Source organism: Cajanus cajan, chromosome 7, assembly GCF_000230855.2.
Source record: "Cajanus cajan strain Asha chromosome 7, NIPB_CcT2T_4, whole genome shotgun sequence".
Taxonomy (NCBI): domain Eukaryota; kingdom Viridiplantae; phylum Streptophyta; class Magnoliopsida; order Fabales; family Fabaceae; genus Cajanus; species Cajanus cajan.
The window spans coordinates 46,002,717-46,019,057 of NC_138523.1; the positions used below are offsets into that span (position 1 = coordinate 46,002,717).

Sequence of the window (16,341 nt, forward strand, 5' to 3'; positions counted from 1 at the left end):
AAACGGGTAATCCGCGGGCTCGCGGATTAAATCCGCAAAATCCGCAGACTTAACGGGCCGGACCTAAAAAGTCCATATGATTATACGGATTAAAAAAATTGAGTCCGTTATCCGTGAAGTCCGCGGACTTACGGACCGGTCCGCGGACTCGAGTCCATATACCCACCCCTACGTACAGGGTGGAAATAATGCCTATAAGTCGTGTCTATGGACAAACTTGAAGCATTTAGAAGATTTCAAAAGGATTGTTTTATTAAAAAAAAAATCAACCTAAACACTGACATAGGAAACATGTTTCGCCAATTTCAAACGTCAACTATATCATTTTCCTCTGAACCATTTTAGTTGATGAAAGTCGAGGAACATAGCATGTGAATGCAGGCATATTGCACACGGGCCCACGCAAAGCCATGCACAAAATGATAAGAGCAGCATGCAGTACGATTGACTTACATGGCAGGGAAAAGAGCTAAAAAGAATTGCTAAATATTGAAAGAAAGAAAAAATGATTGCATAAATTCACAATTACAGCTCAAGCTAATTCTGCCCTATTATAGAATGTAAAGGAGCAAAAATGTAGGTAGCACACAACACACAACTCCCAATCCCCATCTCGGTCCGCACATTCCACGCACCACAGATTTTCTGCCAGACACCTGACATTCCCTCACTTGAAGAACAGTCCCTTCTTCTTTACTTTCTTTTTTCTATCCCCAGCCTGCAGAAGCAGAAAAGTCAAAAGAAACCTTAAATATATACTCTTCAATGCAGGCTCAAAATATTCTATTCTAAAAACAAATGAAAAAGAACATAAATAAATAAACAAAATACATAAATAACAAATGGACTGAAGTAATATTCTGGCTTTGCAATATATTTTTAAGAACTGAAGCAATAAGTCAAGGGAACTAAAGGAATCTAATTAAACAATCCCATACTAATACTACTCAAGCAGGGAACATATATTGTTCACAGTTAACAGTAATGACTGGTTAAATTAAACAATATTTATGATGTTGGAAAACTGATGCCCTACCATTATCTCTATCTTTCTTTTTTGGTTTATCATGCGTAGCTAAGGGTGCATGGGACATGCCACTATGGGGCTAGAAAACACAAATTTATTGTGTTTATATAACATGACACGCCAAGCAAACAGAAGGCAAAATGGAAAATTTCAAGCATATAAACTATGCATTTATATTAATCAGTAGTACATAAAGTAAGGAGAAATTTTATATACCCTTAGGATGAATAATCTCAAAGTGAGCACAATAGTGTCTCTACCTCTGCAAAAGGAGAAACATATATATTATTAAAAGCAGAAGCCAAAACAGAAAAAAAAAATTCAGAAATATGTAAGTCAGAAACGAGATTGCCAATTGCAATTTGCAACCATTTGAAAGCTTGAAATGGGATACTTCTCTTGATTAAAAAGAAATTTCTCTTTCTTGCTAAGAGGTTAAAGAATAATGATTCCACCAAATATATTGTAAGCAAATTAATATTAACACAGTACAAGTTTGTTCACATATCTAGTTCTCTTTCTCTATACTATAATCTTTACCACTTGAGGTTCCACAAAGGTCTGAACTGTATTTAAAAAAGAAATAGATTTTTTCTAAATATTATAAAGAATATCTTCGCCATCTGTTTGCAGGAATAAATAAATAAACTATGATATCATCAGTAAGAAAACGTATTTGCCTTTGTTATCCAAAATGAACAGAAGCAAGAGCTAAAATTATTACTTCTCAGAATTGCAAACTTTGGGTAATAAAGATAATAAAAATACACAAGTATATTATAACAAAAGAAAAATATTAAAATTCTGCTCAAGGTCTTGTATTGCATTTAGAGATAGACGCAGAAGTAACCACAAATAAGAAGGCACAAAAATAAACACATGTTGGCTACTGAAATATGAAGTCTCATTTATCAAACACCAAGGATGCCATAGGCCTATGGCTGCCCTTCTATTCCAACAGATTGATAAGATAGAGAACGGGATTGGAATTTCTAGTGCTTTCACAAGGGTCCAAAATTTTAGGTCAGCTTAAGCTTAAAAATTAGGCCACTCTCTCATGTCAAGTCAATCATCCAGATATATGTATTATTACTCAATCAGTGTAAGAACCTAACTGCACCCAAGAACTCCTCTGAAAAATTATTCCATATCCATCAACATACATAATAATAATAATTAAAAAAAAAGGTTTTCCATTTAATACAATCATTTTTCATTAGCAGATAATAAAACACACATATTCATATTCAATATAAAAATAGTTTTCCATTTAATACGATCCCTTTTCATTAGCAGATAATAAAACATAGCAAGCTAGATGGTGAAATCTATTGGGGGGATCAGTTCCAGTCAATGATGAAATATTTGCACATGAAACATTTCAAAGGTGCAACTTAATTCCTATTGTCAATTAGATTATGTATCAAGAGAACTGTTATAAATACTTACCCACTGACATCTGTGGAGTTGTTTTCTGCTTTTAAAAGGTGTTCAGCACCACTGGAACCCATTATAATAAATTCTGAAGTATGTCCATATGGAATCACAACCTACAGAAGTAAATGAAGAAGCAATATCTAAAAATTAGCTAACCACTCAAGATCAACTCTTCAAAATGCCAGATAGTTTCTCCAAAGGTTTATCCTATATAAAAGGAGTCTTGGCATGAGAAAAATTAATAGATAAATTTGTGATTAAAAGCAGAAAGGGACATTTCATTGAATATTTGAATGAATACCACTTCACTTCTTTGAATCAAAAATAAATTAGCCAAATATTCAAACAGATTATCAAACAATAAAACATCATACAGTGGTGGACGATGTCAATTTTTCTGTGATTACGACTCCATTTGGTCCACTGCATTTTATACTGTAACCTTCCCTCTTAATGGCCAATGTGGCTGGTTCCCATATATCAAGATATCCAGTCTGTAATATCAAGCCAAAAATATTTATAAAACTGTTAGGAGTTCTTCATAAAGAAGACTGATGGCTAAAATAATATTTTGAAACTAACATTCAAAGGAAATTCATAAAAATTAAGAAAACTACTTTCATTGAATTACCGAAAGAGAAACTTTATATGAAGCTTGTCCACTATAAAAAGTCCTCTCTATGTGGCTCTGCATATCGGGATCTGAGAACAAATAACAATAGAGAACTCAATAAACTATTTTAGGGACTCGCCACAATTTTGCAGCCCAAGAAAATAAGAAGATAAGGGACAAAAGAAAAGCTATATCACTACTGAAATCAATACATGTATGACACATCCAAAACAGAAAAATTGGCTCGGATTAAGTTGTTTTTTACTTTTCTCTTGGGATGATATTTTATCCTCCTTGTGTCTAATATCTATTGTTCTAATAAACTTTTCTAATATTAAATTATCTACTTTTGATAACTTCATCCCAATGAATGCATAAAAATTGAAACTACATCATCCTTTTTATATTTATTTGTCACAAATACAAATAAATTAATAAGACACAATTTAAATTTGTCCAACAACCCTGATGGTACAATACCCCTTTCCAAGAACATCTGATGTTGCATAAGGTGTGAATTGGAAAAGTTAACTTCATATAGAAGATGTCAAAACATTAAGAGCGTGTTTGTGATAGGGACTTGGGTATTCTGGGGTTCTTAAGTCCCACATCAAGTAGTATGAGATGCTCGGTGGAGTATTTAAGAGCTTGGTTCTCCCCCCTTAACAGCTAGCTTTTAACGGAGGGTTCCCCAAGTGCTTGGATACTTGTCAATTCATATCAGAGCTAGTTGTCAATGTCTCAGAGAGAACTACGTACAAAAGGGCTGACCAGAAAGGCTGAGTGAAGTGTTGTAGAGTGTCAGCTGTCAAGACATCAGCTCTTAAGGGTGGTGCTATGATAGGGACATGGTATTACAGGGTGCCAAAGTCCAGCATTGGGTAGTATGGGATGCTCAGTGGAGTATTCAAGTGTTTGGTTCTCCCCCCTTAACAGCTAGCTTTTAAGGGAGGGTTCCCCAATTGCTTGGGTACTTATCAGTCTAAATGAGGGATTTGGGAGGGAAAGGGAAGGAAACACTTGTGGTGAGCTGTCCCTGTTTAGGAGTCTTCTAAAAGGAGGGAAAGAGATTGGAGTCTTCTAAAACAATTGCCTGGGCAATGGGCATATATTGGGTTGAGTTTGTTAGTTTTTTTAAGAAAAATATTAAGATCATTTGATCATTTAAATTTAACTAATTCATTTCATTTATTCTTGAACCCTTCCCCTTCCCTACTAACTCTCAAATACCCTAACTGTTCTATAAATGCTTTTATGAGCTAAAAAAAAAAATTCTTTCTCACAAGTCACAACAGCCATATATAGTCATTTGTTGTAAATCTTTCTAAAGTTACACAAAAGGCAGCAACAACTGAACTTCAGATATATTATGAAACACATACTCACCACAAGTGATCTTTTTGTTATCGTTGGCAAAAACCTTCACAGGTTCTCCCTACAATCACAGAGAATGCATGAGATTCAGTACATTAAAAAAAACTACATATCAATTAGCAGAAAACCAAATGCAGTCTAACTCATTTTACAAAATACACATTCATGAATTGTACTTTAGATTCCCGCTTCAGAAGTTACTTGTTAATCAAAAATGCACTATTGTGCAAAGAGCACATTGTGCCATCGCCTGGCCTCCACAACATTAAAATAATAAAAACTATAAACATTTATTTTATTAAAAAGAATACATCATATAAAACATTAAAAATATTAATATAATTAAAAAATATATGTATATATATATATTAAAACTAAAAAAATATGAAAAGCTTAATTTACAACTAAAACATAGACTTAAATATATTTTTAGTCCCTATAAAATATATCACTTTTGGTTTTGGTCCTTATATATATATATATATATATATATATATATATATATATATATATATATATATATATATATATTTATTTATTTATTTATTTATTTATTTATTTATTTATTTATTTATTTTGAGTCCCTATTTATTCAAATAAATTTATTTATTTCCTGCTGTTAAAACTTAAAATACTTCGCTTAAATGATGAGATGGCATATGGAATGCCATTTCTTCAATGAAGGGACCAAAAATCCAATTAACATGCTTACATGTCAAAAAGGTATGCCTCATCATTACTTTCCATCTTCCTTCTTCCCCGAATCCCTCCTCCTTCCACAATCCCATTTTGAATAATAAATCAAGTTAAACCAAAATAATCTACAAAGTAACAAAGACCGGTAATTATGACCCCTAGAATTACAAAAATGTCATTTTAGTCCTTATTGTTATAATTTTAGGGACTAAAACACCTGTTATTTGATAACTTCGGGGATTTAAATGATCATGATTTGATAATTTCATGGACTAAGATGACATTTTTCATAATTTTAGGCACTAAATTGGCCGGTGTTCTTAATTTTTGGGGCTAAATTAATGTATTACTCTTCTTTTTTTCACTTTCCTCAAATTTCTTTTGTACATAAAGAAAATGCACAGATATTTCATACAGAAATGGGGAAAGTTGGCAGCCGTATTTCATATTAGCCAAAACATGATGAAACAACCATAATGGACAAAAAAATAAACTGGATTGTACTGTTTTTTGAGTCTTCAACCTAAATGTTTGCCAAGAAACATTGCCCATATGTCCCTCCAACGCAAAATATAGAACTCAACATATTGCATCCACAGTACTTGGGTATGAGTATGACGAATGCTCAATGAAGGAGGAATTTCTTAGAAGCCCATTGCCATGTGTAATGCACAACAACTAAGGTTTTCAGAAAAGTATATAGCTTATTCTCTGCTAACTACTTTTCATTCTCAATAAGATCTTCTATCAGAGATTTGACTGTGCTATGTTGAGAAATGATAGTATGATACACTAGAATTTTCAACCTACTCAAGTGCAGGATGTTAATATGCCAATGGTAAAAGATTTTCTGTATGTCAATTGATGTATAAAGTAATTTGCATTCCCTTGCACGTAAATATGATGAAAGTTGATGTTCTTGTAGCTTTCAGGGGACTTCTCATACTCAAATACATCGAAAACCTTAAATGACTAAACCGATGACAATCTAATCCAATTAGTTTTTGATGTCTCTACATGCCAGATTCTCATGAATCCCACTACCACAACCATGATTTGGGAGCATTGCCAAGTAAAATGCTCTTGGAAAGAAAGACAAAGATTTGATAACTCCTCTTTTGTAACCAGATGCACTCATAAAACAAGGAGAATTAAACAGACAAGGAATTCAATGTAGTTTGACCTACAGTGCATGTAGACAGACATTCACAGGCAAGAGAAATTCACTACAAATAATAAAGATTATAATAAGTCACTACTCAAAGCTCAAACCCTGGTCCCAGAATACCCTATCCATTCACAAGTATTAGTAATATTACTTGTTTATTTCCACCATGACTCTACTTGAAATTCTTAATTCCTTATTGGGTTGCCTAGGTGGCATTTTGGGATGAGTTGCATATCAGGCAAACCCCATACTATATACAAGCCACATTATGATAATTATTTGCATATACATGTGCAAGACAGACATTATAGTAAGAGGAAAACAGTACCTTTCGCTTCCTGTTATCCAGTGGTTGGACTTCAATGGCAAGTAATGTATCAACATCATCAGCAGTGACAAGATAGGTTGGTTGCTTTGCCCCTATATTTTGGACAAATCATGGTTGAGTTCATCACATACCAGAAGAAAGGGAGAACATAATCTTAAGAAGTATATCAATACCATCAATATAATTAAAGGATCCATCTTCCAAATGTCGAATCCACTGCATTCCAACAAGAAGGGACACAAGTTCATGTCAAATTCTTATGACAGTATCAAACATTAATATCATATAATGTCAAAACTCTTTAAGGATATAAAAGCAAGAAGAAACAGGTTTGAAATTATACACAAATAAAATGCACCTCAAAATTACAACTAGTAGTGCCATTGATGGAGTATCCGCATGCCTGAAGTTCCCTTCCAGGAAAGGCTTCTCCTGAAATTTGAAGGCCCTCGATAGCCGGCAACGGATCTTCATCTGCGGCTGCATCATGATTTATTCAACTTTGAATAGCCAACAGGAAGATTCTGAATGTATAGTAAAGCTTAAAAGGTGATTAATTATTACCCTCGGAAAATGAAGAAGAAGGTTCTTCAAGAACTGGTGGTAAATACGGTGAATATGAAGAAGAACTGGGATCATCAACGGAGGTTGTATAAGGAGGGTTTCCGGAACCCCAGTTAGCAGGTGCTTCTCTTTCACTGTGGATTCCATCTCCATCAGGATCATCAACTTCATTGTTGCTCACGGGTTCACGAAATGTGACCTGTTTGTTAGTCATTTCCTCTCCATAATGTGCAGAATGGTTATCACCCTGCGCAACCACCAGGTGGTTGGATGCATCATGGACTGATGAATTCCTGTGAAATGAAATGGCCAGTATATTTGAGCAAAGATGTCATTTTCCAACAGCCCAAAGAATGTCAAATTTTATCACACCGTTACCATTACTGGTTGAAATATCACAACTAAAAAATTCATGCTTCCAGCCTCCTGGTGGCCAACTTAAGGAAATGATGGAATAGCAAGTATAAATGGAGAGGGAAATCATATAATTAGCATTTTTTCATTTTTTAATTAAAAAAATCGCTAATAGATTACAGACCTTCTCAAATTGTAAGAGACAAAAAACAAGAGAGAATTTCTATTTTAATCAACAAATTTTAATAACATGCTGAGAGACATAGATTCCAGGGGGTATGAAATAAGACAAGGTAGATAAACAAGTTTATCTCAACTAAGCAGGAATTCATTTTATCTATATTGGAACACCCATGCAATCAGAACAGTATCCCTTCCTGAGGCCCCATTGCAATTGAAAATCAGTATCAGTTAAGCAACTTGTTCTGGAGTAGACTTTATCCAACAGGCAACAGAGATAATCAATAATAGGAACTAAGCTACCAAACCCTACAAACAAGACTTCAGAGAAAAAATTATCTAAGCCAACATGCTAGACTTCAGAATAATCCTTATCTAAGCCAACTTGAAACCTTGATACCAAAGCCAACTCCACAATTAATATACAATGATCTACCGTCGGAACAGCATTATGAAGCATTACATGCTGGCAATTGGCAACATTGTAGTAAGTAACACAAGAATTAAATTTCCTATTTTATAGTCTATTAGTCTATATCTGACAGGACAGCTAAATGCACATATCAATAACCGTCCCAAGGGCAAAAAGTTTCATTCAAGTACCCCCAATAATTGAATACCTGTCTTGAATTTGGTCTGTGCCTACTGCCTAACAAAACCCCAAAAGCCATCTCCTGAAGTGAGAATTGTTTAACCATTTATAAGTTCTACTTCGGCCATATCTATATTCTACAGGTGATGCTGAATCTCAACACACACCTCCCACCTAGGATTGGGCATCTGGATTATGGAGATTGTAGAACTGATTTTTGCACTAGGGTAGCCCAAGTTCAGATCTATGCTAAGCTCTAAAATACCATCTTGAATTCTAAACAGTTACTTCAAGGATAACAATAGAAAATCTAGTCAACCAATATTTATTGGTAAAGTCCAGGTATCCTCCAGCCGAAAGCTAAAGACTAATCCTTCAAAGTACTGAGATACATTTAATGGGTTAATATCTCCCAGCAGATATTTTCAGATACATGTGAACCTGAGAATCGAACCCCTAACCATTTGTCAACCATGTCACACTATGTTAGTTGTAATCAACCTACATATTCACTGATAATAACTAATAATGACAACAATATCATTGATTTAAATAATGGAGTCATACAAAATGCATGTCATCTCATGGATCAGCTTAAAATGACAAGTCTCCCATGTTTAAATAATAAGATCTCTACTCTGTTAAGAAGAGTGCCAAACAGATTGCCTAGAAAGAATAGTCTATCCACTTCAGTCAAATGGTAGGGAACGATATTGCATGCATCAGGACCACTTTAACAAAGATTCCATGAAAACAGAACCCACCAATACATTCATGTCACAGCATGGAAGTTCTAGTCAACCTACATATTCACTGATAATAATTAATAATGATGATAATATCATTGATTTAGATAACGATGGAGCCATACAAAATGCATTTCATATCATGGATCAGCTTAAAAAGACAAGTCTCCATGTTTAAATAATAAGATCTCTCCCCTGTTAAGAAGAGTGACAAACAGATTGCCTAGAAAAAATAGTCTATCCACTTCAGTCAAATGGTAGGGAACAACATTGCATGCATCAGGACCACTTTAACAAAGATTCCATGAAAACAGAACCCACCAATACATTCAGTTCACAGTAGCAGTCTCCATTTGACCAGGCTCACCTGCTTGCAAAAGGTGAATATCTCCCCAAATCATCGGCATCAACACTTGGTTCCATTGCTACACCACCATTCATGCCATTCTGGTGGCGACCCAATAGATCCCAATCAGTGCCTGCCTGAGCATCAACAGAGACCTGAGGCTTTACTTGGGAGTACATATGCTGAGGTACCAGTTCAAGGCCATTTTTATTCTGATAAAAAAAAAATGTAACTATTTAGAATTATATTTAAGCATATCAAGGAAAAGGTACAAAATGACAAAATGAACATACCGATGTTGCCAAAGCTGCACCACTCAAGTGAGATTGTGATTGTGTGGCAACAGCAACATTAGCATGGCTTGTATCTGAGCGCCAAGGTGTCAACTGATATTGTGACTCCTTTAGCTTTGACTGTAACAAAGAACACCAATAAAATCAATTACTCTAGCACAGTAAGCATTCCAAAATTTCAACATTATCTACAATCTAGTCCAACTAAACTTAAGCACTAAGTTCATTGAATTATCCACAAATCAAACCATAGTGCATACAAGAATACAAAGCACTCAAGTATCTTCCCAACATACCTCAGTGAGAAGAAGTTTTTCCTGTAAATGTTTAAACAAAACCTGCCAAAAAGCAGAATTTACTGTGAATTCAAGATGACCAAGGTCCTAGAATTTGAAAGTAAAAAAGACAAACAGACAATTTCTAGGCAATTTTAACTACTTAAGATATCATGAAACTACTTAAGAAAATGGATGTGCACAATTCAAACTTTCTTTGCACCACAAATAATGGAAGAGAAAATAAATGCAACCACAAACCTTATCTCGCTATGTGAGGTCAACTATATAAATCATACAACATCATTGGATTCAATTAAAAATAAAATTCTCAGGGATATCATTCACCATAAGATCCTTCTTAATAATTTCCACAACTTCTTTCTCAATCTCCCTCTACCCCTTCCCCTTTACACAGAGCAGTGAGATTCATGGATATCTTTGACTAGCCTTCACAAGTCTTATTTTCACCATAGTTTAGCTTTAAGGGTTTCTCTTCTTGGTAGCATCAAGGAGAGAGTCAAAATACATCCAAGTGTCATATTTGTAGGTTATACTCGTAATTGCTTATACAAGGGTAGGCGGTAGCAGCATCACTTATGTCAAAAAGGAAACAGAACAAAGCTGACCTTGACATTGCTAACAATTGATTGTGCATCGGGAACAGGAGGCTGCAGGGAGTATTCAGCAAGAAGGGGCAGCAAAGATGAAACAAATGTTGACCTTTCTTGCTGTGCATCCTGACACAAAAAAGAATATGCAAAAACTTAAAAATTGATTCTAAAACAAGCAACTGCCTGTGGAGACTCGTTCAAAATTACTTATAGCAACCATGCAAAATTTAATATATACCAAACCAATAACAAGGAAGCATGTAGGAAAAATAACCTGTAATGCATATGTAAGACGTATATTTTCTTCAATTATGTCTTGTCGGTATGATAAAGCTTTTGATGCAGCATCTACAAGGTCCTGTTGCTGCTGATCAAAGGCCTAGCAGCAATATTACAAATAATTTATCTGAGCATGAACTCAATTAAATATAAGGAGAAGTGCAAAACATAAAGATGCTTAAGGGATTCACAAAGAGTCCATCAAAATTTCACGCATACCAGACGCATATATGCAATTCGCTTTTCCAAGAGATATTTTTCATTGCGTATTTGTGCTTCCTAGCATGGAAAGATTATCAGTCACCTAAATGGGCATTGATGCAAAATATACCCTAAAGATCTATGGATCACTGCTTAAAATAATTTTACCTTTACAGAATAATCAGCAAGATGCTTCCTTAATAGGATGATCTCTTCTTCATGTTCCCGAATCTTAATAGCCAGATCCTAAATAGATACACATATGACTCCAGAAATATTGAGCTCTTATTGAATATGAAATCTTAGAACTGAAGGTAGTACCTGCTTCAATAAGTTATTACTATTATTTGTTTCAGCCACTGGCATCAAACCTTGCCGAGGCGAATTAAATCGGGGATCAAGGTCTCCTTCTAGTAGATGCCTATGACAAATACAAGATTCTAAAATTACACAACCCTTCTTCAACACTACTAATATATAAAACAAATATGACATCACGTTGTAGCTCTAGCACTATAATTGATATTTGATATCACATACCTGCTTGGAGAGACTGACCTTGTAGATGGTGAAGACAACTGAGAGTAGCCAGTATTCTCTATATGCAACTGATTGTTTGGCTGTACTCTCAATGTTCCATTTATTTGACTATTCTCAGAATGGTCACCGGTATTGCTCCTGGCTGCATTCATTTCAAGTTTGTTATTGGTGGACAACTAGTTTACTGGTTAGATCAGCTAGAAAAGGGACCCCTGTAACATTGAGCTTATATATTCAATTACCTATAGATGGAGCTGGCTGATGTGCTTCATAAGATCTGTGATCCTGCTCCTTCCATGGAGCAACCAATCGTGAATTTTGATCCACTGTTTCTCCTTGCCTCTGTCAAAATGTGTAAATTGTACAATGAGATTTTATTAGTTTTCTTTTTAAATACTGTTTATAAGAGTCTATAATACTCCTCTTAAATAATATTTCATCTTTAATTAAACAAAAATGTTACATTTTCCCATGTCATAAATCAGGAAGAGGATAAAATGTTCAACAAAAAGATTGAAGGATAAAGTTTTAAAAATCTAAGTTCATGAAGCAACGCTTTATGACGCAAACATCTTGATTTTGCAGATGAAGCACATAATTCAATTCTTTCATATGCTTCATGACACTACTGCATATGCATGGAAATTAGCACATCTTCAAACACAATAAATATTCCCACATGATAACAGGTTCTGCCCCCTTGTTCATTATTGCCTTGGTGTATAACAGTAATCATCCAAAGTCCACACAAGCTCCAAAAATCATCACTGCCCATCTTGGGTCCATCTTAGGAAGTGATTAGGGTTTTGGTGGTCATGTCACACATAAGATTCAAGCTGGGTGTATGAAATGTAAAAATGCTTCAGAGATTATAAGTAACTTGTGCTCAAACCACCTACCAAAGGAAAATTCTACCAAAGTGCTACAAAACTAGCATTAGTGATGCTCTAGTATAGTGAATTTTGAGCAGTGAAGCACCAACAAGGGCAAAAAAAGAAAATAATTGTAGTGTAATAAGAATGCCAATGTGGATCCATAAATGATTAGACATACAAGAAAAGGTAAGAGAAGAAACAATTGTATCCAAGAGAATATCCCAACTTTCTCTGGGTTAGGATAAGCCCATTATTAAGATAATGAGCTGATTAATTAATTATATAAATTTTCATTATCAAATTTACTTCTGTTATTTGAACTGCTTATCCATAAAATTAGAACACAATCTCAATATATGTTGAGGAATCGAGAAACTTATTCCATTTAAGTTCCTTCTTCTTTGTTGCTCTGTTTTTGTGACTTCTTTTTACATCAAGGAGGATCACTTATCCTCTAACTCCTTGTAATTATCTTCTGAGTCAATGAATTTCTTTTTTACCCAAAACACACACATGCACGAGCACGCCCGCATATACAATCTTGGTACTATCCTTATGGTCCCACTCCCATCCTCATTTCCAAATATAATTAGACCACGATTGTCCTAGAATCTTGAACAAGGACATTTAAAAACCAAATAGAGTCCTTAGTTCAGCTAAAAATGCTACAGTTAGAAACTCCTACCTAAGTAAAAACAAATTCAGATTCAAAAAGCAGAGAAACAGAAAGCAATTAGTATACAACCAAGCAATCAAACGAAAAGAAGAACGTTTGGATTATAACATAGAAAGAAACAATATGCAATAAATCAAGCAGATGCCATCACAGAATACAAAACTTACATATTTTTGCAGTTCCTGAATTTTACTCAGAAGTTCAGACCTGAGCCGGTTATTCTCTTCTACCTGTCGAAAGAAACATGTAGCATCATTAACATCCTAGCTAACATGATATGACATGAAAGAATCCGCCATTTCATTATACCAAAGTGAACCTACAACCGCAACTGCAAGAGACTGTAACATTCTCCTCTTAAGAGAAGAATAGAAGTTAAAACCGCATTGGTGACAGCAATCATACTTGAAGAGGGTAAGAAACGAGGAACGACCAACCAGGTTTATATATCATTTCATATTATTAATTACAAACACGGTTTCAAAAAACGGTCCAAGATGAAATTTTGGCTGCAACAGCATGGTGTTCAGGCTGTCAGCAACCACTAACCGACTGCAATTATAGCTGTGTCAACCACATGTATATGCAAATTCCAGCAATACCAAGGAACTCGATGAACAAAGACTGTGACCGCAATTTAAAACCTTCAATACCAGTCACACTCTATCCCTAATGAGAAGGGTCCCTGGTGTCTCGAGGACCCAAATTCAAGTATATTCTATTTCTCTTTTCAATACCAAAATGATTTTCAGTAATAAAAAAAAAAATTTAAAAAAACGCCAGGCAAGCACCACAACACATAAACACAGTTAAGTAAGCAATATTCAAAACATTGAAAACTCGGACCACCGGGCAATACACGTTAGTCATAAAACCTCATGAAAATAACGAACTAGCACCACCCAAAGAATCATACTTAGAACAGAGCAGGTGTTGAAACCAAAGTACCTGTTGCTTAATAGTGGCCTCGGCGGCTTCAACAGCCTTCATGACCTGATACAAGTTATCATTGTTGTTAGAAGAGAGGTTAGATTGGTCATGCACATGTTGTTGACCGTGCTGGTTAATTGTCATGGCCGAGAATTTCTCGGCCAATTTACCATCGTGACCGTTCTCCATCCCTTCTTCTCCAATCACCCCCAAAAAATGAGCAAAAAACCCTACGGAATCAGAATCACACTCCAAAATCAATCACCAAATACCATGAACCTACACAGCTATCTACTAGGGTTACTTCTAAATCATATCATAATCTTCACAAGCCACTCACTACTGAACCTCTAAACACTCCTCCAACTCCACCACCTCTTTCATCAAAACATTAAAAAAAAAAAAAAAAAAAAGGAAAATAGTTATTCTAAGCTATCCACAGCCGATTCCAACCCTCGGAAAGCCAATCAAATTGAAATTGGTGCATCGGGAATCAATCGCGTAACCCGAAATCTAGAGCGAGAATACTGGGAATCAGGTGAGGAAATCGAGTTGGGCATGAAAGGAGGATTTGAATTGGTATGGAAATTGGAAGGGGGGAGAAATGGGAGAGTTTGAAACCCTAAAACAAGTGAAACAGAGCAAAAATAAAAACAGAAGAAAACAAAAGAAGGGTGAGGAAATGAAGAGGAGAGTGATGAATGTGATGGTTATGACTTATGAATACGAAGGATAGAATACTTTGGTGTGGTCAAGGGCGCGTGGTGGGTCTTCGGTCATAGGATTAGGATTCATTCGTAGGATTGGTTTGGAATTAGTTTTGGTTTAACCAAAGGTTTGAGTTGGCCTCGTCCTCTGCTTACAATATAAAATTTAAATGTAATATTATCACCAAAAACAATATAAAATTAAATTAAATAAAAAATCTCTTACACCCCTTCTTACATGTTCTCTCTTCTCCTCTTTCTATTTGTCCGCTTAAAAGATCCATGCTATGTATTTTGGCTCAACTCAATTGGTTTTGGTTCCTTCCTTTTATTCTCTCTCTTGTTATTACATTCACACTTCAATCATTTTTCTCCACAGATTAATAAGATGGAAATTATCATCATACTTCCTTTGGAGTGGAGTACAATCCACGACTCCTAGTTTTATCTTTAATTCGTTTTTATTTAAATGGTTCCATTTTTCTCTGTGTTTTTGCCTTTTTTATAATTGTTTTTTCTCGTGTATAATATATATTGGTAGGGAAAACAAAATTGATGTGTTTGTTTTGCAATAATAGATTGTTCATGTTTGTGATGTCATTTGTAAGAAGTGGATTTGTTTATCAAAGTTAGCATCTAACATGAAAAGTGAATAATTTCTCTAACAATTATTAAATTATATATATATATATATATATATATGTAGGTGTGTGAATGTGTGAGATGCATGAAATATAAAAAAAATCGTGTTATAAATGAAAAACATAATTATGAATAGTATAATAGTGAATAAATAATTAAAATTAAAATTTTCAAGTTGTACAATTGGAAATCACATAAAAAATAAATTTAGATTTATTAAGTTGGATGATTACTTGACAAATTAGAATTATCAAATACATCAAGATTAAGTTTGTTGCATCAATATCTTAATGAGTTCATTTATGATATGGAAGATAATGAGGGTTATTGTGAAAAAACATTATTTGAAACTTGTGGTAGAAGATGAAGTGAAAGAACTACTAGAATCAGTCTAGTAGTGAAGGATTGAGGTAGAATGCACAAATCGTTAGGTTTTTTATCATTGTAATTTTGATAGATAAAAAAAAATATAACGATATACTGAGATAAATTGGTAAGTTGTGAGGGTTTATAGTCAGAGGTCTAATTGACCCTGAGAGAGAAAGGTATATAAGATTCTATATTGATTTTAGTTTCATAAGTTTGTAATTTTCAAACCTTAGAGAGAGAATATTTAGAGAGAGTAACTTTGACTCTTTTCTTTTTTTTCTTCTTTCCAAATGCATCTGATGTGTGAGGATTGTTGTTGGATAGTAGATTCAAAGCATTTGAAGGTTGAGAATCTGAGTTAAGAGGCGTGAAGCTTGTGGATGTTGGAAGCTCAAAAGCTTTTTTTTTCTTTTTCCTCTCTTTCTCGTTTGGAAAGTTCGCAATCGAGATAAAAGAAGCTAAGATGAGTGGTTAGTTGAATTATTGTGTTGCATGTGAGTGAGATTATCAATTGT

General features: G+C 34.5%; 1 protein-coding gene across 3 annotated transcripts; it reads right to left on the minus strand.

Moving 5' to 3' along the window:
• Positions 1 to 294: 294 nt before the first annotated feature.
• Positions 295 to 14,920, minus strand: LOC109817958 (uncharacterized). Of its 3 annotated transcripts, none has more exons than XM_020383319.3 (22): positions 14,127 to 14,915; positions 13,346 to 13,408; positions 11,870 to 11,969; positions 11,628 to 11,769; positions 11,409 to 11,508; positions 11,256 to 11,333; positions 11,106 to 11,165; positions 10,882 to 10,986; positions 10,623 to 10,733; positions 10,015 to 10,056; positions 9,719 to 9,838; positions 9,447 to 9,637; positions 7,208 to 7,500; positions 7,002 to 7,117; positions 6,817 to 6,859; positions 6,644 to 6,735; positions 4,464 to 4,512; positions 3,096 to 3,166; positions 2,839 to 2,958; positions 2,477 to 2,577; positions 1,244 to 1,289; positions 295 to 718 (listed from the first exon to the last, which is right to left on the minus strand). In XM_020383319.3, exons 1-22 carry the CDS (start codon positions 14,295 to 14,297, stop codon positions 668 to 670), a joined length of 2,265 nt encoding a protein of 754 aa, XP_020238908.1. In that variant the 5' UTR covers positions 14,298 to 14,915; the 3' UTR covers positions 295 to 667. The 3 variants fall into 3 exon arrangements, 2 of the variants coding, with proteins under 2 accessions (XP_020238908.1, XP_020238907.1); XM_020383318.3 differs by having other exon boundaries at positions 7,002 to 7,123; positions 14,127 to 14,913; XR_003802792.2 differs by lacking the exons at positions 295 to 718; positions 1,244 to 1,289 and having other exon boundaries at positions 3,086 to 3,166; positions 7,002 to 7,123; positions 14,127 to 14,920.
• Between the last annotated feature and the right edge of the window lie 1,421 nt (positions 14,921 to 16,341).

Bases quoted from the DNA above. Each gene is read 5' to 3' on its own strand.
- LOC109817958 (XM_020383318.3), bottom strand. From the start codon at position 14,297: ATGGAGAACGGTCACGATGGTAAATTGGCCGAGAAATTCTCGGCCATG. The intron at 2,578-2,838 runs GTATGATGTTTT...TTACTTCTGTAG, and splicing joins AATTGACATCGTCCACCACT to GTTGTGATTCCATATGGACA. The intron at 719-1,243 runs GTATATAAAATT...CTGCTTCTGCAG, and splicing joins TGAGATTATTCATCCTAAGG to GCTGGGGATAGAAAAAAGAA.